The sequence below is a fragment of the Manis pentadactyla genome, chromosome 4 (genome assembly GCF_030020395.1).
Source record: "Manis pentadactyla isolate mManPen7 chromosome 4, mManPen7.hap1, whole genome shotgun sequence".
In the NCBI taxonomy this organism is placed as follows: Eukaryota; Metazoa; Chordata; class Mammalia; order Pholidota; family Manidae; genus Manis; species Manis pentadactyla.
The window spans coordinates 45936937-45958856 of NC_080022.1; the positions used below are offsets into that span (position 1 = coordinate 45936937).

The 21920-nt window shown below is 44.3% G+C and overlaps 1 protein-coding gene across 1 annotated transcript in view; it reads right to left on the reverse strand.

The window, feature by feature from the left end:
- PLPP3 (phospholipid phosphatase 3) overlaps positions 1-21920 on the reverse strand; it is an 80603-nt gene that overhangs the window by 20614 nt on the left and 38069 nt on the right. Inside the window, exons 2-4 of the mRNA XM_036911212.2 lie at positions 19767-19924; positions 5328-5608; positions 4874-4931 (exon numbers count right to left, since the gene is read on the reverse strand). Coding sequence (XP_036767107.1) covers positions 4874-4931; positions 5328-5608; positions 19767-19924 — 497 coding nt within the window. The remainder of the gene's footprint in view (positions 1-4873; positions 4932-5327; positions 5609-19766; positions 19925-21920) is intronic.

Genomic DNA, 21920 nt, shown 5'->3' on the forward strand with positions numbered 1-21920 from the left:
GGCGCTGACTTAGTGCCCCTCAGAGCTGAGCTGGCAGCCCTTCCCTCTGTGCTCCCACTTTCGGTCCACCCTCATCAGAGAACTAATCCAACCGCTTTGTGGCATTTACTTCTTTCCCTGATCTCCTGGTATCACCAAGCGCTCACACAAGGTCTGGCACAGAACAAGTACTCAGAAGCTCCTAGATGGATGGAGGAGGAACGGATGGAGGGAGGGAGGGAGAGAGGGAGAAAAGGGAAAAACATCTGGCCCAGGGGTTTACTGCCCTGGGAAACAATCTTGTTTCTGCAAGGGGTTTCACCAGACACTCCCAGGATCTGTGGCGGTGTCCGTGGGCACGCTAGACTCCATTGCTCTGGGATTCCAAACATGTGGAACAAAACCTCAGTGACTAACAGCCACGGGCTGGAGAACACAGCTGTCAGAGTACAGCCACTTCCTCGTTACCCTGGAACCCGACGAGCCCTCCGACATAAACAATTCTCATGGACATGCGGTAAGGAGTCAACAGGTAAACAGGTCGGCAAAGAGGCAGCAAAGGCCGTCCCTACACCACACAGGCCCTTCGTGTTCTATCATGTCAGAACGGAATTCTGACTGGAACGGAAAGGCACGTGGCCTGCGGGGCCGGAAGACCTGGGATTCACGCGCGCACTCCCTCCTGCATCCCCTCGTTCATCAAATACTCACTGTATACTTAACAAAATGTTAGCCCTTGTTTGAGGAAATAAGATACAGTAGTGAATCAAGGGACAAAAACCTCTCCCAGGTGAAGTGTACAACTTATTTGGTAGATATAGATGAAAAAGTGAATATATAGTATGTCACATGGTGAGAAATTAGGTGAAAAATAAGACTGCAATGGGAGCCAGGGAGTATCAGAAGAAGGGACTGTCACTTTAAACAAGGTGGCCAGGGAAGGTTTCTCTGACACGATGACCTAAGAAGGCGAGGGGCAAGGTGAAGATTCCTGGGAGAGGAGCACAGCAGCCAGGGAAAGGCCTGGACCTGAGTTTGCTGGAGATGATAACCTGAAAGGTCGTCTCAACTCTCGATGTGCCCTCTAACCCCTGCTTCCTACCAGCCATCAAAGTTGCTCTGAATTGAACACCTACATTTCCCAAATAACAATCCCCGTCTTCACCTGCACATAGTTCTTCCAGTCTTCCCATCTTCATCCTATCAAGAGCCTTCCTGGGCTTGTCACCCCCACTCCAGGTTCATCTGGGAGCCACAATTCTGAGCTTCCATAATAACCTACTTAATCTCTTGTCCCTCCTGCACAATGTACACTGTTACCATTGTCTATTTACTCCCCTAAACTGAACACCCCATGGGCTGTGACCATGCCTTACTAATGTCTATATTCCAGCCCCCAGCATGGTGCTTGGTGCCTAACAGTCACTCACTAAATGAACAGTTGGTGAATGCATGTTGAGTTCCTTGAAGGCAGGGCCCAGATCTGATTCATCTCAGTAGCCTCTAGGTACTGAGTGCCTGGCTCACAGAAGAGCCACCAAGTATGCCACATGAACTGGGGACTGCCCTGGTGCTGGTATTTTATCCAGACAGCCAAGTCATCCTTGATTCCTGACAATGGAGGTGCAGGGCCAATCCAGACATGGTCTTCTGGGGTATAGCCAAGACTCAGACATGGATACGAAGCTTAAATATGTTATGCGATTTTTCTTATTAGAATATGCATTCATCTCTAACAAGCCCTTTAACAAGCTTATTCTTAAGCTTCTGTGCCCAGAAATAACTTGGTGACTGGGGCATGGTTTTTCCAAGCTATTTTACAAATCAAGACCTAACATGGAGTAAGCTAACCATTTCACAAATCAAAACCTAAAATGAAAAAAAAAGAAGAAAAACAGAACAAAACCTAAAATGGAGTGCCCTTCAATGCCATGGACGGTTTCTAGATGGTGGCTGGTGCCGAAAGGCTGGAGTAGGGACGGCTGGTGCTTCCAATCTGCTGCTCTCTGAGCTCCCTGGTAACATCAGTGTTAAGTTTGTTCCTGATGGCTTCCCCTCTTCTCTCAGCACTAAGGGTAGTTCAAATATCTTTCATAGCCATAGAGATTGAGAAATGAGACACCATCTAATTCCAATCTTGCATTTGACAAATGGCCAGAGTGGGGTCTGGAGAAGAAAAGTGGCAACAACTATGCAAAACAGACAAGATTGTCTCCACTTTCAGATGAGCAACGCGAGGCTAGAAAGCAAAGAAGCCTACTCACAATTCCAGAGCCAGTAACTGACCTGGCCAGGATCACGCAGGTCTGTCTTACCCTAAAGGCAAAAGACAAGAATACTACACTCAACTGATTCAAATGTGATTCTGCCCAAGGCTCCAGAGAAGCTATGGATCACAGGCTGCCTTAATAAAAGCATACCATACCCTGGAGGAGGCCAGAGTCTCCTCCCCTCAACTCTGGAACTCCCTGAAGCTCCACAGAAATGCACTGGGGAGGGGAGGAGATGGGACTGGGAGTGGCCGTCTACGGGCTTCTCTGACTGACTGCAGGATTTCCCACCAACCCTGACAGGCAGCAATGGTGTTCTTCAAACTTGCTTCAGAAAGCTTTGCAAATTGGACATTCAAAGGGTTGAAATTTCTGTGTAATATCACATAAAAATGAGCCCTGGCAAAGAGCACTGTCCTCCTTCCTTCTTGGCCTAATAGCTTCAGAAGTTGTTTTAGGGCAAGATAACCTTAGAGCTAAAAACTGAGCCCTGTGTCTATATGCTGTATACATGGTTATCTGCAAGTTATGAATATTGAATGTGTGTATGTTTGCAAGAATTCCTAAGATTGTGTGGTGTGCGCATGGGCGTGGATGTGGGTAATGATATGCCTAGGAAGGCTCTTCTTTTTCTCCCTTCCTCCTTTCCTTCTTCCCTCCAGCAATAAAAAGGCACTATAATTTTTCTTCTCTGTCAGAGAGATGCAAATAAACATTCAAAGTCTACTCCTCACCCATTACCCCTGCAGAGATCTCCTGCTGTAATCATAGCTGGTAGGAGGTGATAGGGGCATGGAAGCGAGAGGGGCATAGGATTTCACCCACTGAAGCAGATCTGAAGAAAGGGAATAAAATTAGGGTCAGGAGTTTATGGTCCTTAAGTTTATCCAGCAAGTTTTTTTTGTAGTGCAGTACCATGAAAAGAATATGCAACGGTACTGGACTCATCCAGAGCAGCCTGCAGATACCTTTCATGCCCCTTCCGGGATGGAGGACTTTTATTACTTAACTTCTTAGATTAAGGTTTGTTTGTGTTAAACTGAAAACAGTGTAATCAAAACACATCTCATCAGGTTACTGAGAGAATTGAAGGGGTACAGTGTGAACCTGACACAATGCCTGGCCCAGAGGACACAGTACTGGGTTTAAAACTATCAGGTATTTTCTCTTGGCATATGAAGAAAAAGAAGGCATATGAAAGAAAAATTAAAAACACAGACCCACTCCTCAAAGCACCTTTACCAAGCACTGAAATTACATTCGTAAAATTGTTTGCAGCCCTGTGTAAAAGTACAAAAATGCAACAGGGAACTACACAGCTTTGCTAAATTAGCCTTTGTAGAGCAAAGCACACACCAAGACGACAACAACAAAAAGTGGAGGATGGAGAAAATGCTATATGAATAAGTAAAATTCACAACTGATGTTTTTAGAGTTCAGACCCACCTTTCAGCTCTGCATCCTAGGTAACAGGAAGCCCAGAGGCCTCCAGACTTGGAAAGGATTGGGGGATAAAACCAAAACAAAACCAAAAAACCTCTCTGCTATTTTTTGCAATTCCTAATTAATGTTTTTCAAATAAGCTGAAGTCAAAATGTTCTTTTTTGCAAACAGCTAATGTTCCTTTGAGCTATGTCTGACCTCTCAGCGCCTTCTCGCTCTGAACTCCATCAAAGCAGTTGAAAGCAGGAAGTGCCTTGGCACATGGACCTCATTCGAGGGGAGAGGAAAAGCAGGGAGACCATATTTAACTGACAAAGAGAAACAGAGCAGCAGCAGCCTGTGCAGCAGCTGGAGGGGAGCAGGGCCCTCCACCTGCACTGTCCCTGAGTCTTCAGGAAGTCAGAGCAGACGTGGCCTTGGCAAGGGCAACAGGAGCATTCAGATCTTGGCTCCACCCCCAGCTGAAAGACCTCCAACAGCCTGTTTAGCCTCTCTGGCCTTGGCCCCTGGACCAGAGCAACGAGGGTAAGGACTTCATACTTCACCATCTTATTATGAGGTCACATGTATGCACGGATGCAGAAGTATTTGGTAAAGCTCAAAACTACTCTGTGCTGTCAGATAATGATGATATTTAAAGCCTTTCTACCAGTAGGGTTGGAGGAGGACTGGCACGGTGCGTGAACATTGCATGGAATTTGATCAGATGGCCTGGATTTGAGCAGCAGTTCTGGTATCTATGTAAATCTTGGCAGTTCACTTGAATTCCCTGAGCCTTACTTAGTAATCTTTTCCCACAATAGAGATAATATTACTTATTAACATAAGGTTCTTATAAGAAGCAACTGAGTTAATGGGTTTTCTGAAAATAGGGCTTGTTGCCATAAAATGTTATACAAGTGTCTTTATCACTGTGTAATTTCAAAATGGGTATGCAATCCTTATCAAGCCGCCATGGTAAATATTATTTTTATTTGAAAAATGGGAAAAGCCTGGAAAGTAAAACATTCTGCTAACACAGTGGCAGAGCTCAAAACAGAACCTAATTTTTCTAGCTAACTGTTTTTTCAAGGATTTCACAGTAAGTCTGTCCCTAACCATTTTAAGGGCTCTCTGTACAGAAGGGAATTAAACTAGGGCTGGCCACTGGACTCCACTGGAATCAGAGGGTAGGTACTTACCACCAAATACAGCATGGTGAACATGGAGAAGGAGGCGTGGCCAGAGAAGAAGGACTTCCTGCAAGAGCAAGAAAGGGCGTGAAACGGCCATATTCACATCGCTGATACACATGTGTCTGCCCGGCTTCCCTCCCTAGCCTGCAGCCTTGAGAGCAGCACTGTCTTGTTTGCTTCTGCACCGGTGGTAGTGCTTGGATGTACTGCCTGGAGGCTAGCAGGCATCATAAACGCATGAATGAATGGACTAATCGATGCTGCCATGTAATTGCTTATTTACCCATCTGTCTCAATCACTGACTGCGAGTTCCTGGAGAACGGGGACTGCGCCTTATTCAGCCATCTCAGCCTGAGCCCAGCACTGAGCCGGGCACTCAGCAGGTGCTTAGTAAGCCCTCACTGCACTACCCGCATCCACGGGGCATACACGCGCTGTAGCCATGGGAGGGAGTGTCACCTGGCTTCCTGGACTTTGCTGTCGTCACCTCTGCATTTGTAGTTCTGAATGTAGCCCTCAGAGCAGTTGATCTGACTGAAATCAGGGTTGCAAACGCTCAAGAAGTGAGGACGCAGGCGCCCTATGGACACTTTGGCGATGTCTGTGAAGGACTGGCTGATGGCACAGCCGAAGAGGAAGCAGCCCACTTGCTTATAGAGGGCTGCCACGTAGGGATTCTGCATCGTGGACCGGGACTTCTCCTTCAGATAATAGATCCGGTAGAATTCCCCTGTGATGATCTGAAAGGAAACCGAGAGGGGAATTAGGTGCCATTGAGACTCATCATCAAAACTGAGGCTGTGGAGGATATTTAATGACATGAGACTATTCTGTATATAACTGCAGGTTACAATCTAAAAAAATCTCAATTTTCTATTTAAGAAGTACAGAGGCATAAATATGCTTGAGAGGAAAGATCAAAGTGCTAACAAGGTCATATTTCCCTCTTTTAAAAAAGTCCTACATGGCCATTTAGTACTTTTGTAAACAAGAAAAATATGCAATCAAATATATTTACATGTAAATAGTTATACATAACAAATACAAAAATAGAACTTTGAATATATATGTATATATATTTTAACAAAAAGACAAGTAAGGACTTAGCTATAGAAAAAAATTAGATGAAGAGTCAAGGACATGGTTAAGGGTGGCCAGGATGTCAGAAGATCGGAGAAAAATCTTAGGATTCTGGGATTTGGGGTAAAGAATCACCAACAATTAACTCTGCAAGGGCCTCGGCCTTGTGCCAACAGTGAGCCATGGTGGGGCTGTGTGCAGGAAAGGGTGAAGGTCCCCAAGACCAAGTCTTGGGCTTGAGTCGAGTTTTTGCCTCCTCCCTGGTGACTGTCAGCAATGACCTTTCCAAGATGCAATTTCCTCCTCCATGAAAGGAGGTGACACACCTTTGAAGAGTTGTTGGCTTAAATGCGGTAACATGGATGGAAATGATCTGGCTCATAAAATTCTTTCGTTTTACTCTTTAGAAGTACAGTATAATGAAAAGAACACTGGTCTACAAAACAATGAACTTTTAATGCGATGGCCTCAGTGTTGTGAATTTCCAAATCTGCATTATCTTTCCTGATCCTGAGGGACAGAGAGTAAGTCTTGATTTTCCTACCTTTCCTCCATCTCATTGTGTCTACTCCTTAATGCTTAGAGGAGATTCATCACTACTAAAAACTTACTGATTAGCTCCTACATACCAGGTATTGCTTTTACACACTTGAATTTCATGAAATCCTTACAACAACCACGAGTAGATATGGCTGAAGCACAGAGAGGGGAAGCACCTCAGCCAAAACTGGTTTTCCATTAAGAACAGGGGCAGCTGCTTCGGTTAGATCATCTGCTAGGACGCCCATGCACCAGAGGGCCAATTCCGCTTCGGTGATGCACACCCCCACAGCCTGCTGCCCTTGTCTTAACTCCATGGCACAGCCCTGGCCACTTCCTGGCTGCAGCCATAGTCCAGGGACAGTTGTCAGTCACCACGAGGTCCCTTTCATACTTCCTCATGGGGCAGGATGATGAGCTACACTTGCCCTTTCAGGGAACAGACAGCATGTTCACAACCACAAGGGAAGCAATAGAATGACATATCCGGACACTCTCCTGTTACTCTTCTACAGCAGGAGAAGGCATCAAGGCATGGGGTCTGACCCAAGTCCTGCAGGACTCTCAAGTCTGGGGACAGGATGGGTATGCAGGAAGGCAATGCCAGCTGGGCCCAGGGACAAGTAGGCCCAGTAGGGAGCAGAGCAACTGGCCCTGCTGACATTTTTATGGTGATTCTGTGCTTATAAAAATGGGTAGTATTTCTAATGGTTATACTTTGGTTTCCCAGATCAGAGTTAGTGAGTGTGATTCTACATTAGAGAGATGGTCAAAGGCCAGCTCAGTCCAATGACCTGGCTTGATCATTCCCTGGGAAGCAGGACTATTATCAGATCCTATGGAGGTGCACAGAGACTTCTGGCTGAATGAGTGAATGAATGAAAGGAAGCAGGACAGTAGTCCTCACAGTTGTTTTATTGCAAAATTGGAAATATCCTCTAAACATTACCAAGAGTTCTTTGATAACATGTTGTAGAGATTAAAATCTGGGAAGCACAGCAAGTCAGAAATGAAAGGGTCCATTATATATGGAAGAAACTGAGGTCCAAATTCATTCACATGTAAAGATTAGACCCAGGTGTTCTAATGCTCCACCCAGCATTCTTTCCTACCATTCAGGGTCTAATTGTCCTTTTGAACCTGTTTATACTTTTACCCTATGTAACCTTCCAGGCTAACAAGTTCCAGATGTTTATTACCACCACCATGTTCTCTCTTTCTTACTCTTCTTTCTTTATAAATCATGCTCGTGTGACTTCAGACAGGAGAAGAACACTAAACTAGGAGTCAAGGGCCAGGGTTCAAGTCTTACTCACTGAATGAATTTAGGATGTCAGTTTCTCCATTTTGCAAAATGAGGGTGCTAGATCCCGTGATTTATTATTTCACAATTGCAATGACTTTTTCTCTCCACTCTTCCATGCTCCCTCTACCACAGGCCTCCTCACCAAGCAGGCAAAGGTAATAAGCAATAGCAAAGGAAAGGTACTTCCTCAGAGATGACCCCACAGGCAAGGAGCAGAACCGAGGCTTCATGCACAATCTCTACTTTTGGTTGCTTCTGAGTTCCTTGAAGCTACAAATTAAGGAACTCTTTCTAAACTGGCTTGGCTTGAGGGTGATTTCCTGTTTGATCCTGATAAAGAGCATGAAGGTTTCCACTGTAGATTAGCATCTCTTACACGAATTTACTGATTCATCTCAGAGGAGTCACCTCTCTGCTGTCAACTTAGGGAGAAAAGGTCTGATTACAATTCATGGACTTCTTTCAGCTCGAACATCCCTTCATTGTAAAACTTCAGTTTTCTAGTGCCATGGTCGTACAAACAGTAAACTTCTAATTAGAATGCTTCCTCTTCTGGCAAGACAATGAGGTAAAGAGAACATTCCTGGTACCTCAAATTCCTAATAACAATGCTAATAATAGCAGCAATCACTTACATTTCTTTTGCACCTTACAGTTTCATTTAATCTGCAACTCTGAAGAAGATACACGCATTCTCCAGATGGGTATGCTAAGGCACTGAGAAATAAGGACTTACCTGAACGATTTGAGGCCAGTAAGTGACAGAGTTAGGAGTACAGCCCCTATTCTGATTCTCAATTTCAAAGACCCACAGCAGATTGAAGTCATTTTATTAGAGGTCTTCCTTGACTTACAATGGGGTTGTATCCCAATAAACCATTATAAATAGAAAACACTGTGCTAGTAAAAAATGCATTTAATAGACCTCACCTACAGAACATCACAGCTTAGCCTGGCCTACCTTAAATGTGTTCAGAACACTTACATTAGCCTACAGTTGGGCAAAATCACCTAACACAAAGCCTGTTTTAAAAATAAGGTGTTGAATAACTCATGTAACTGATTCAATACTGTACTGAAAGCATGAGAACAGTTGTAAGTGTATCAGTTGTTTACCCTCGTGATCTCCCGGCTGACTGGGAGCTGTAGCTCACTGCCGCTGCCCAGCGTCACAAGGGTATGGTACCACATATCACCAGCCCAGGAAAAGATCTCAATTCAAAAGTCAAAGTGCAGTTCCTACTGAATGCACATCGCTTTTGCACCATCATAAAGTCAAAAAATCTTCAAGTTGAACTATTTTGTAAGTCAGGTGCCAGCTATATTTCTATTGTTATTAAAAACAATTTCCATTATAGAATAGCAATTGCATATTTTCAAGGACAGGGCCAGCCTGAAGTCATTTAGCAGGCACATGACTCCAGGACCACATGGCTTCTGGGGCAGCCCTGACAGATCTCGGAGTTAATGAGCAACAAATTATGTATTTTCTCTATCCCCCTGCACAGAAGGGTCGGGGAGTCGACAACACAGCCATAAATCATCATTATGAACCAGCCGGACTTGGCTTCTTGTAATCCTAACTCTTAAAAGACCATTTAATGAAATTTGGGCTGTGAAAGGCAGCCCGAATGCCTCACCTCTGCAGAAGAGGCAAAGGCTTAAATTGTTCTCCAACACGTTACACACCTAACTCCGGAGTTGCAGATTTACAGCTTTCGGACTTTATTCATTACTCCCAGTGTTTTTATTCCTGGGTAACAAAATAAGCTCTTCCCTCCCCTTCCCTCTCCCCCTGCAAAGAGCCCTCATTTCTGCTTCAGTCAGCAAGGTTGTGATATGTAAATTTCACTGCTGAAGAAAAATGCCTTCCATGTTGATCACTTTCTTTAACGGAGAGCAACAGACTCTGGGGGTGATGGCAGGCTGCCAGGCAAGAAGAGAATTCTCCCCTACCTGCCTTTTAAAGCACTTGGCAAAGAATCTGGAAACTAATAAAGTGGGAAAGCATTGCAGTTAAGCTATGAGAGGACAGAAGCCGGTCGCTCAATCCTTGCCTGGGAGCAGCTGCAGTTTGGAGGGAGGTTGTCCCCAACTCTAACACGTCTCCTCTTCCTGTCTTTTCTGGCATAAAAGAGCTCAACTGCCCACATATTCACAAAAACACTGAACTGTTCCAGGGAGGAAATACAGAGAAACATTTAGACTATCTGGAAAGGAGAGAGCACAGTGTGGTGAAAGACTCTACAGCCAGAAATACCTCAGTCTGAACCCACCTAAGGCAAGTGACTTTACCTCTCTGGGCTGAGGTCTCCTCATCTATAAAATAATATCAATAATATCTACCTGGCAAGCTACCAGGGGATTCAATGTGATATGTCAAATGCCTGGCACCTAACAGAAAAACCCTCCCAAAGTATTTTTTTCTCCTTCTCTTGCAGAAGGGGAAACAAATTAACAAATAACTCTTTGAAAATATCTTTCCCAAGATACTTCCAAGAGCTCCTTGGAAAAGAACATTCCCAGCTGAAGAGTTTGGAAGTGCCACCCTTCCAGGGTAGAACCAAAAAATAAAAATACGTGTAGGGCTATGTTTGCCTTGCCCATTTTATCTAGGCTGCCTCTTTCAGGGGAACAAAGCAGAAGGGAAGTCTAAACCCCAAGGCAGCAAGGGCTGCCCCACTGTATTGCTTATGTCATATGTAACATTCCACTCTAAAAATTATCCCAAGGAAAGTAAGATTTTGAACATAGTGTCCCAACAATCCCTCTTCTAGAGACTGAAAACATCTTATCCCCCTGCTGAGTTTGAAGGACAAAGTTCCCTAAATGTATTCTGATCTGCTTGAATAATAGTATTTGCATAGCACTTCAGAAAGCATTTTTATATTACTGAGTTACTTGCTTCTCACTACATCCTAGGAATCAACAAATTATTGTCAACGCCTTATAAATGAGTATGCTGAAAGCCAGAGAGTCCAGTGAATGGCCCTGGCGGAAGTAACACAGCGGGCCATTGCTGCAGCCTGGGCCCCCTCGTTCTAGTTCCTGTGCTCCAATGGCATCAAGCTGGCTTTCTCCTAGGCCTAGCAGGCAGCAGCATCTATGTTTCCAAAGACAGTTGTTCACTGAGCACCTGGTAAGGTCATGTAATCTTGCACCTCTAAGTCCCCATCAGCCACAGGGTGCCATGCTGTTTCACATCTCAGTTACATGAATTTATGAACTTCTTTCAGTCCGGAAGAGATTCATTCAACAAACATGTGATGATGAAGAATAATGAAGAGAGTTATCTTTCTCAGTCCCCAAGAAAGGAAAAATGTAACACACCTCCGTCCTACTTCTAAGAATGGAGACAGAAATGCAGCTGCCTTTTCTCTGAAGCTCAATGTTCCACCTACTACCATAAAATGCAGTATCTTTAGTGACCAGAAATAACTGCTGAGAAATTTAATCTTCAATTCTTCTCCCACCTGGTTGTCTTCAGCCTCTTGGCCTGAGATCCCCACCTCACAGACTGGGAGAGGCAATGAGGACACAGATCTGTCCGAAGCCACCAGCAAAGTGTCTGGGCTCTGTGGAAAAGTCAAAATCCCAATATCTAGAATACGGACAGCAAAGAGGCCAGACAGAGGGCATAGGAGCCATTCACGGTTGAAATCAGCAGTGGCTGTCCTATGCCCAAAGCTTTATGAAGACAGTGTGAAGCATGAAACATTGTTTTCCCAAAAGTCAGGGACTCAAAGTCATGGGACTCCTTGGGGACTAGTTCTGCCTGCCCATGCAAGGGTCTCCTGACTGCTTTTTCTGTACCACTTCCTATTACCCATCTCCTACTCCTTTTGGATACTGAATTTCCTAAACCTCCTTAATATCATATCACTGTTTTTCTTTCTATTTTCTCAACACTCTTTCTTCTTCCTGTGGCTACCAGACAAATATAGGCCTTCCTAGGGTTCTATCCTTGCCTTTCTGCTGTGATGCTGTGATCTTGGCTGCTTCCATAGCTTCAATTAGTACCTCTATGAAGACGACCTCCAAACGGGCATCTTCCTCTTTCTTTCCAGCTTACACATTACCCGTCAGGCCTATACCAACCTTTTGCCAAATCTCCCAACTAGTTATCAAACTGATGTCATTAGCAGGTCAATCTAATCAAGTCTAAGATCACACTCATTCCAGCTTCTGCCCCAAAATCTCACTTTTCTTCCCTCCATTTCTGCACAAGATTCCATCAAACGTGTAACTGTAAGGATGCAAAATCTTAAGACTCCTCCCTCTCCTTAATCCCACTGTCATCAAATTCTGGTTGTCTTTCTTTTGCCAGGTGTCTCAGATTCATCTTTTTCTCTCTTCTTGCACTGGCACCACTGTTGTTCAGGCCTCTTGCTTACCTTGGTTGGAAGACTGACTGAGCTAGCTTCAAGTGCCTTCACCAATCTCTAAGCAGTTAACTGGAGTACAGATTCTTCAGCATTCAAGGCACTTCACAATCCTGCTGCAATCTTCTAGCTTATCTTTGCCCACTCCCTTACAGTCTATTTCTCCAAACAATCTGCTCTTCATTTCCTGAAGACCACTGTCTGGGCTGGCATTTGTACCAGGGGACACCACCCCTGAAGCTGTCCCCTCTGCCTGGAATGTCAGGTTCTCTCATCAAAGTCCCACCCATCCTCCAAAGTAGAGCTCAAATGCCAACTCGTGTCTCGGGTTAGAGTTTTAGCTCTTATTCTCATGCATCTTGGACAACTGCACTCCACAACTCTTTTCCTGAGGTGTATATAAACGGAGGTGACGGCAGCACCAAGAGCTCAAGGGCTGTGGGAACACTTAGTACCCGTGCTCAGTGAACAGTGACGACGCTGATGAAGTCCTCACCAGGGAAAATCACCTGCAGTGATCTTCCTCTGACGTCCTACAGCTCTTTACTTACACCTCAGACCATCTACAGCATCTGGCCTGTTTTGTCCTTGAAACTCTCACCACCCTGCCCTGCCCTACACGTGGTTCCCTGACCAATCCTTTGGTCTCCTTGAGGGTCCAACAATGTAGACAGTCTTACACTTGCCCTGCTTCCCCTTCAGGCAGTAAACTGAGAGCAGTATCTGTGTCTTACATATCAGCTTCTAGAACCAAGTGCCTACTACCATGCCTGTTATGAGGGAGGTCTCACCAAGCATCTGCCACAGCAGGTTGTCACCTCCTGTCTGCGTGTATAAGCTGCTTCACACAAACACTATGCACACTGTGGCTCTTAGGCCCTCACAAGCCCAGTGGCCTAGATGTTGTATTTCCTCCATACATTGAGCTCTTCAGTTCCAGGACCTAAAAGCATTTATAACTCACTAAATAAAGAACACTCTGCATAACACACCTAGAACAGAGTGGACCTTCAATAAATGTCATCTCAAACACTGGGCTTTGCAGGCAGACAGACCTGGGTTTTAATTCCACTCCTACCACCGCCTCCCCCGGCACTCACTAGGTAGAGTAACCTCACACTAATCATATCACCCTTTTAAGCCTCTGGACCCTCCCTCATTTGTAAAGCAGGGTAAATAATACCTCCCTGATGTAACTGTTGAAGAAGATTTAAGATGAGGCCTATGAGTTTCCAGTCCATTACGTAGCTTGTAACTGTTACCCTGTGCCCTTAACACACATTGACTCACACAGCAGGGATTTCTCAGCCTCTAAGCATTCTCACTTAAAATGGAGCATATGTCACCTGCATATTAGATATATTTTTCAAATAGTCATAAAAACCTAAGTTAATGACTTACATATATAACTAAGGAAGAGTTCCTGCAGCTCCCACTTCTTTCAGGACCGGCGTGAGAATGTGCTTGATGGGCAAAGGGAACAAGCTAAATCCTAACCTCAATGCCTGTGTCTGTTGATCTTCCGTTAAATCGCAAAAGAGATGCCCCCACCCACTGGCCCCAGGGATTAAGAAGGTCTCAGAAGAACACTGTAGCCATCGGATCAGGGGAAGACACAGTTGAAGGATTAATGTGGCCACTCTCTGTTGGTGGTCTTGGTAATTAGACCGATGCAGTGGATTGTAAACTGGGGAACTGGGTCGCCCACTAAGGCACCGCTGGATCGGCCCGACTTTATACTTTTTTCAGAGTTGAAAACCCGACTAACCTTTAATGAGCAGGCAATCTCGGGGAACCTTGTTTTCTTGGCAGGGCTGTCTCAGATAAAGGGAGATGGGGGGGTGGGGAGGAAGTAATGAAGTCCAGATGTGGGCAAACTGAAGCCTGATCCTGAATAAACAAGTCTTGGAGGTGTTAAGCTCTTCTTCTTGTCTCTCCAGAAAGAAATTTGCATGTGGTACGCAGCCTGCTCCCATTGTGCATCATCCATATTAAAGTTTTGGAGAAGCAAATAGGCCAGTTTTCCCTGCTCCATGGATCCCCTTACATCTTTTGGCCTAATGCTCTGATTTTCTGCCTGAAATGTATTTGGCCTCCACTGAGGCTTTTACAGACAAATTGAGCACCAAAATCTGTGCCTTGCACTAGCAATCCCAAATCCAATCAGACCAGCCCCCACCCTGACTGCGGCTACCAGGGTAACCAGGAAATAGACAAGCAAACAGACATGGCAGTTCCGCACAGTAACTGCAAAGACACCTTTGGAAGATGGAGGAGGAGACAGCCAAGGAATGTTTCCTGGAAAGAGATGTCTGCTCCATGTTTGTTTGGTACCTACTACATATAAGAGGGAAAGAGCTGGCCTCTGCCTTCTTTTCTTGTAGTTAATTGTAGGAGCCTTGCAGGAACCTATTATCTAGCTGGAGAGACAAGACCCAGACACAAATTGTATTACAAGGCAGTATGTGTGGGAGGTGGTGTTTGTCTGCTTGAGAGGGCGCAGCTTCTGGCAGTTCGGTGACAAGAGAAAGCATGCAACTACTTGGGCTGAGGTTCACCCGTGGGTCCCCAGCACCTGCTACACCAAAGGTGCTTGGTGAGTAAGTGTGCAAGAGAGGCAGGCTTCAGAAGCAGTAGTGGTATCATTCTTTTGTTAAAGAAACAGCTTCGGGTCAGAACCAGAGGACTCCTGGTCTGGCCCTGCCACTAATTAGTTAGGGGAAAGTCACTTAATATCCTTGAGCTCCCATTGCCTTAGCTGTAATAATCAACCTCCCAGGATCACTACCGGGTGCAAATAAGAACGCTTTGTGCATAAAGGCCACTTTGTAAGCTATACGACACTGAAGGAAGGAAAAGGATAATTCTCTGTAATAACACACATGATGTCACTGGATTTGACCGCCAGAACAAGCCTATGGAGTTGGTGAACTATTGTTACCAGTTTACAGAAAAGGAAGATACAGCTCTTTTCTAAAGGGTCAATGGCTTGTCTGTGTTTAAAGGACAAGCAACAGAATGAATAAGCTCAGAAGTTAGGACACGAACCTAAGTCAGATGATGCTAAAGTTTGAGCTTTTTCTCTAGTAGGTATAATATTCTAAATCAGATTCAGTGGGATCTGAGAGGGAAAGTAGAATTTTGATGGCCAAAGAAGGGGATTCACCCATGACTCATTCAAGCTTCAACTCCTAGATATTAATAATCTATATAAACCCCTTTCAAGGTCTGACCAAGGCAAACACAGAGCCCATGTTTATTTAAAAAGAATACTGAGCATTTTTTCTGTATTAAAATCTTTGCTCATCATACTCTTCATAGTATAGTGCAAAGCTAACTCAGAGGAGGTTAGATAGGAGATGATATTTACTGCTTTTGCTCCTAATCTCACTGCTGCTAGAGTCATTAAGCCTTTACAAGGCAGGGATAGGATCCATTGCTTTGTGGATTTGGAAGGAATTCCTATTATGCTATAATTCCAGAATCTGAGATATATCTGAAAAAGAGGTCAAAATGACTAGATTTTTCCGTATCTCTTGCCATAGAAAGGTGTCTGCTTTCCCTGTAACTTCTGATGCACTGCACAATTTGCATCCCTAAACCACACTCTAAACTCCACTGGCATTCCATTCTGTTGTGAGGCTACTCAAACTGTAGCAAGGGCATCCAAATCAGTCAAGGTCTCTCTTGTTGTTTTAAACAAACCTGACATCGGCAGGGGAAGGTCTGGGCAGCAAGTAGCAGAATGATTAGATTTCCAGCTCTGGGTCCCCTCCACCTTCCTGTCATTCACACCCTCTGATCAGAAGCAGATCCCGGATGGAGCCAGCTAGGCTCTAGGACCAGTCCTGATCAGAAGGTGGGAAACATGTCATTGTTGTTCTTGTTTAATTTCAACTTTATAGCTTTTCCAGAATGGAGCATATTCAAGTGAATTACTCAGTTTTCCTCTGAGGTCTTTGCTTTGCCTATTGCCACAGCATTCTGGCAGTTAAGCAGGCAAACAGATCTCATTAAGAGGCCACATCTCCTACATGCCTCTGGCTGAAATGTAGGGGCAGCTGGATCAGGGGTCTAAGTCCTCTTGCAAAGCTCACTGGAATGAGTCAAGAGACCTGGGTTCTGATTAATTAACTACAAGTAAAGAGCAGGAGACAGGATGAGAACAAAGGCTGGAGCTCCTTTCCTGGTTCGATTTCTATTAGACATAAGATCTTGGCTAATTCTCTTTACCACTTTCTGACTCTATTTACTCATTTATAATAAAAATAGCTAACATTTATTGAGCATGCTGTAGTTGCCAAGAACTGAATTACTTTACATACATTAGCTCCTTTAATTCTGAAAACCTAAATAAGTAGACATATTATCTCCATTTAAAGATGAGCCTACTGAGGCTTAATGAGGATCATTAACTTACTACCTGTTCCACAGCAGAGGAGCTCAGAAATGAGCCAGAGGCTCAGAAATGAACCACACCTTGTGCGCTTAACCCCAAGCGAAACTGAGAACCATGAGATCACCTATTTTGGGGGTTTCCTGCAAGGGTGAAATGCTTGAACACGGTCCACAGGTTTCTATGGCACATGGTAGCACCTGACAAAGGAAACCAATTATTGTGGTATTTTCTTGCCTTTTTTCAGCCCTACAGGAAAGCACTATGCAGACCTATTTGGTGACAGTGTATGGGAGGAGAAGGCAATGCTGTTGCCCTTCCTATAAACAACATCCCAGTACACGACTGTTTAAAGGAAACCTGGGAGGCCAGGGAGCATCTTAATTAAAACATCAACATAAGGAGAGAGACAAGCCACAGATTGTTCTTAGAAATCCTAGCTCTCCAAAGGAAGAAGGAGCTGGTCTTGGCAAACAGCAAGAAGAAAGCTGCTGACCAGGCGTTTTGCTTGAGGAAGGATGAAAGGAAGAGGCGCGAACCTCAAAGAAGCTACTTTATTTTTTGCTGTTGTTGCTTTTTATTGAAATATAGTGGGCATACAATATTAGATTGGTTTCTGGTGTGCAACATTGTGGTTGACAGTTATATACATTACCAAATACTCACCATAAGTGTAGTTACCACCTGTCATCATACAAAGATTGTGATGTTATTGATTATATTCTTTTTGCTGTAATTTCATACCCATGACTAATTTATTTTATAAATGGAAGTTTGTACCTTTTTATCTCCTTTACCTATTTCGCCCACCCCTCATCCTCTCTCCTATGGAAACCACCAGTCTGTTCTCTGTGCTTATGAGTCTATTTCTATTTTATTTGTTTGTTCATTAGTTTTTTTTTTAGAATCCACATGTAAGTGAAATCCTATAGTAATTGTCACAAAGAAGGTATACTTTAATACCCTATGTCCATCTATCCCACTGCTACAAAGTACGTTCCCAGGGATCATAGCATTTGATTCTTACAGTAATCCCCATGAATGGATTCAAACACCACTCTCATTTTACAGATGAGGAAAATGAGGGCTAGAGAAACCACTGATTCACCTGAATCACGTAGCTTGGGAGTGCCAAGGCCTCTGAAGAAACTCTCTCTCCACTGCACTGTGTCTGGGAGCAGCCTGCTAGGCAAGCTGGATTAGTTGCATGTAGAGACAGCAAAGAGCGCATGACATCCCTGTCTGTCCTCTTCTTATCTTAACCACTCCTGGGTACAGTTGGCTTCCTAAGATCATTCCATTCACTGATCATCCTACTTAATTCTACTGTCAAAACACCTGTTCAAACCTTATTACAAGGTACTGTATAATCATTTGACTTCCCTTACAAACATCTTTTCCAGGAAAAACCACTCTTCCTACAGAACTCAACCCCATACTGTCAATTTAGAGCAAGTGGTAAAATTAGATTTTATATTTCTCAGCTTCTGAACACAATGATCCTTAGTCCACCTTTAAGAAACTAGTACAGTTGCCAAATGGACTGTTTTACTTTTAAAGGTTGGAAAGAATTCTACGAGCCTCCCTTCCCCCTCCCCAATTTCAAACTGTTGATTGTGTGCCTGGTTTATGATGTTATTAAAAAACAAAGAGGGGTCTCAAAGCTTACAACCAACCCCCAGAGTGGGGCAGTCAAAAGAAACACTTCCTGAAAATGTGGCTCATGTGTCATCAGCAGCTTATATTTGATCGAGAGTAGGCAAAAGTAGTGAACTGCCTATCCCCTGAGCAGTTCATTTGGATAGGATATCTAAAATCTGAAATCAAGTCTGCAAGGTGGAAAGAGGACTTTGAAATAAGCCAGGCATAGGCTTGAACCTCAATTTTTACTTACTGTAGACTTAGAGCAGATCATTTATCCTTTAAGTCTCTGCATTTCCATTTATATAATGGGGATACTAGCACTCATTTCACATGTAGTGTTTGTTCTTAAGGGTAACTTCTTTCCTTTTTGGCTTATTAATACAGGCCAAAGATAAGATTCCAAACTATGGCTAATATAAAGATGACTCAAAAATCTGAAAACATATGACATTGGTGAACAGGAAGCCTGTCCTGTTCACCCACATGGCTGGGGTTCAAGAGCAAAGAACAAAGTTAGAGAACACTGCAGGTATGAAATGGACAGCTGTGAAAATGTATGACATACAAATTATAGGACTGGATATTGTCAATTATGCTTTCTCTCCCCTGCCCCAAATTCACACATCTAAAACCAGGGGATGACCTTACATGTAAAGGCCAGATGGACCAGACCCCAATTTTCATCAGGCCATCATTGCTCAAAATAATTCTGGACCTTAACACAGTTGATGGCACATTTTTACATCCTCAATGAGGACTTCATTCTTTAAGAGGATATCGGGATAGAAGTCTCCAGTTTACACCTGCATATGAGTAACCTGCTCAGCAATGAGGAATTTTGCAAAGTATTTCAATATTTCATGATCTCTTTTATTCCCCAGGGCAAGGCTGTGAAGCAAGATTGTCATCCCTGGCTATGAAGGTGTGCAGCTTGTCGGTGGGGTGCCAAGTCTGGAAGCAAGGTCTCTGGAATCCACGTCCCACTGTATTTTCACTGTGACCCCACAGCCCCTGGATGAGAGAACTAAATAATATGCCAGAGAACACACGCGTGGCACCATCACTGTTACAGCAGCACAGTGATGACATGGAAGGGATACAGAAGTTGCTCGATATCTGACGTGGCATCTGCCCCCTCCTCTGGGGCTCAGCTTTAGAGCCCAGTGGCTTGGCAGTCTCTGGGTCTCTGGGTAAGGGACAGGAAGATGTAAATCCCAACTCTACCACGCATTAACCACACCACCTTGGGCAACTTATTTTTACTCTACTGACCTCAGTTTCTCTTAATCTGTTGAAGAAAGATAAGAACAGTATCTAGACTTCACTAGATTGTTGGGAGGATAATGCATGCAAAGTATTTCAGAAGGGCACTTAGCATACTTTCTAATACTTTTAGGACACATGTATATGTAGTGTTCAAAATACTTTTAGTAATAGTATTAACTACATGAAATAAATAGTAGTAATCAAATGAAATTCCCTTAGATCTTCCCAGCCTGGGCTGACACAGAGGGAGTCCGATGGTGGGCCGTGACAGCCCGGGAGCTTACCGCGAGGATGGCGATGACGATCCCCACAGCGCAGAGCACCGCGTCATTTATCGTCTCACCCGTTTTCAGAGGATACTTGATGCTCTCGTCATTGCAGTAAAACCCCCGGTGGTAAGGCTTGATGGTGCTTGTCTCAATGATGAGGAAGGGCAGACCAGCTGGAGAGATGGAACCACCACGTACACCAGGAAGAAACAAGAAAAGGGAAACATCAGTGCCAAGAGGCCAAAGAAGAACGACTTACAGCAAAGACCCAGTCACAACATGGACAGGAAAATGAATTCCCTGCATTTACAACCATCTGCAACTTATAGAGAGCTTTCACCACTGCAGCCCCTCTCCCCCTCCATCATCCTCTTGTCTTGTCTTCTCCTAGGTCTTAACCATTTCCAGTGCAGGGGCTCACCCCAAGGCTGTGCTGCATGGAGCATGAAGACCTTGGAGTCACATAACCTGAATTTGAATCCCAGATCCACCACTTCCTAGCAATGTGACCTCTGGTTCTCATTCTGTCATCCAGAGCCTCAGTTTCCCCATAAATAAGTTGTGGTGATAACTAAAGGAGAACAGAGCACATAAAATTTTCAGCACAGTGCCTGGCATGTTGTAGCTGCTCCATGATGCCATTTCCAAATTTTTCTTTCACTGTTCAAAGAGTCACTGACAAGATGGAGTAGAGCTGAGCTGGACCCTGCTCCTGTGGACCTGGAGGGGAGCCCAAGGGCACCTGGGAAAGCCAAGCCATGCTCACAGCTGCTGCTGGTTTATCAGTGGCCAGCTCAAATGCCATTCCCTTAAAGGTCATGGCAAATGGATTCCATCACCTGCCAAGAAAGTCCCTCATAATCCTGAAGTAGAAGGTGACGCCTTACAAGATCTCCTGCCTGCTCACTGCACCAGCCTCCAAGTCGGTCTTCTGGCCTTTACTGCCTTTTACATGTATCTACCCATTTACTTCCTGACCATGAGCATGTCATGGCCTTGCTAAAGTATCTTCTATGGCTCCCCACTGCACAGGACAAGATACCGTCTCCAAGTATGACCTCTGGAGGGCCCCATGACTTGAACCTCCCCTCTCCAGACTCAGAGCCTCCTGCCTCCATCTTGGTGTGCCCCCACCTTGATGCGCCCCCCAGGAAAACAGCACACAGAGACTCTGTCTCAGTTCATGCTCTCTTCTTAGACTTGAAGACCTCTTCCTCCCCTCCCACCCAAGTCCAGTGCTAAGCCCCAATGCCACCTTACAAAATAAACGGCGAGCCACTGAATGTTAGGACTAGGGAAGACCACATCTCATTAATGACAACAATCTTCACTGATGTGCACCATGTGTAGAATACTTTACATCCATTTTTGCAGTGAATCTGCCAACAGCCCTAAGAGGTCATGTTAAATCATTTAAGCACCACTATTGCTCCCCTGCAAGGGAAGAGAACAGACTCAGATTATTTAGCTCAGTCTCGTAGTCCACCCCAAAATGCCTGAATTCCTAATTTAACTTTGCAAATTCATTTTGTCCAAATGTGAATTTCATTAGCTGAAAAATCCCAAGATAAGAGGTTGCTCAAAAGATAAAATTCCATTTCCATGTTTTTCAAAAAGAATTAAATTCATGTCACGTTGCTCAGAGGCCCAGACTGCCTCTTAAAAAAATGTACCATGAACGCCACAATTTTTCAATTACTTTGGTCCAGACCAGCAGCGATAAAAATGCTCACTTTCTAAAAAGTGTATTTATGTATCACTGTGCATACACACATGGATTTATTTGGTTTTATTCTTTGGATTTATTTGAATTCTACGGCTATTTATTTTGTGACCCCTAACTGCTTCCGGCTAGAACAACAATTTATTTTATCAAATTCATACTGGTGCTTTGAAAAGGAAAGAACAGCAACACACCACAGCATTGTGCCTGACCTTCTCAAAGTAAACACAGAGGGGCCCTCAAAGGCAATAACCATTAGCTCTTGCAACTGCCTCTGCAATGGAGTCAAGGGGACGAGGGGAGGCAGTGGATAAATGTTCTGACTTCGAAATGGCCAGAGCACTTAGCTGATCTTTTGGGGCTGGGGGAACCAAGAGAAAAAAGATATCAAATGGGCCTGAACCATCTTCATTCCACTGCTTAAACATTTTGAAATGTTGCCAATT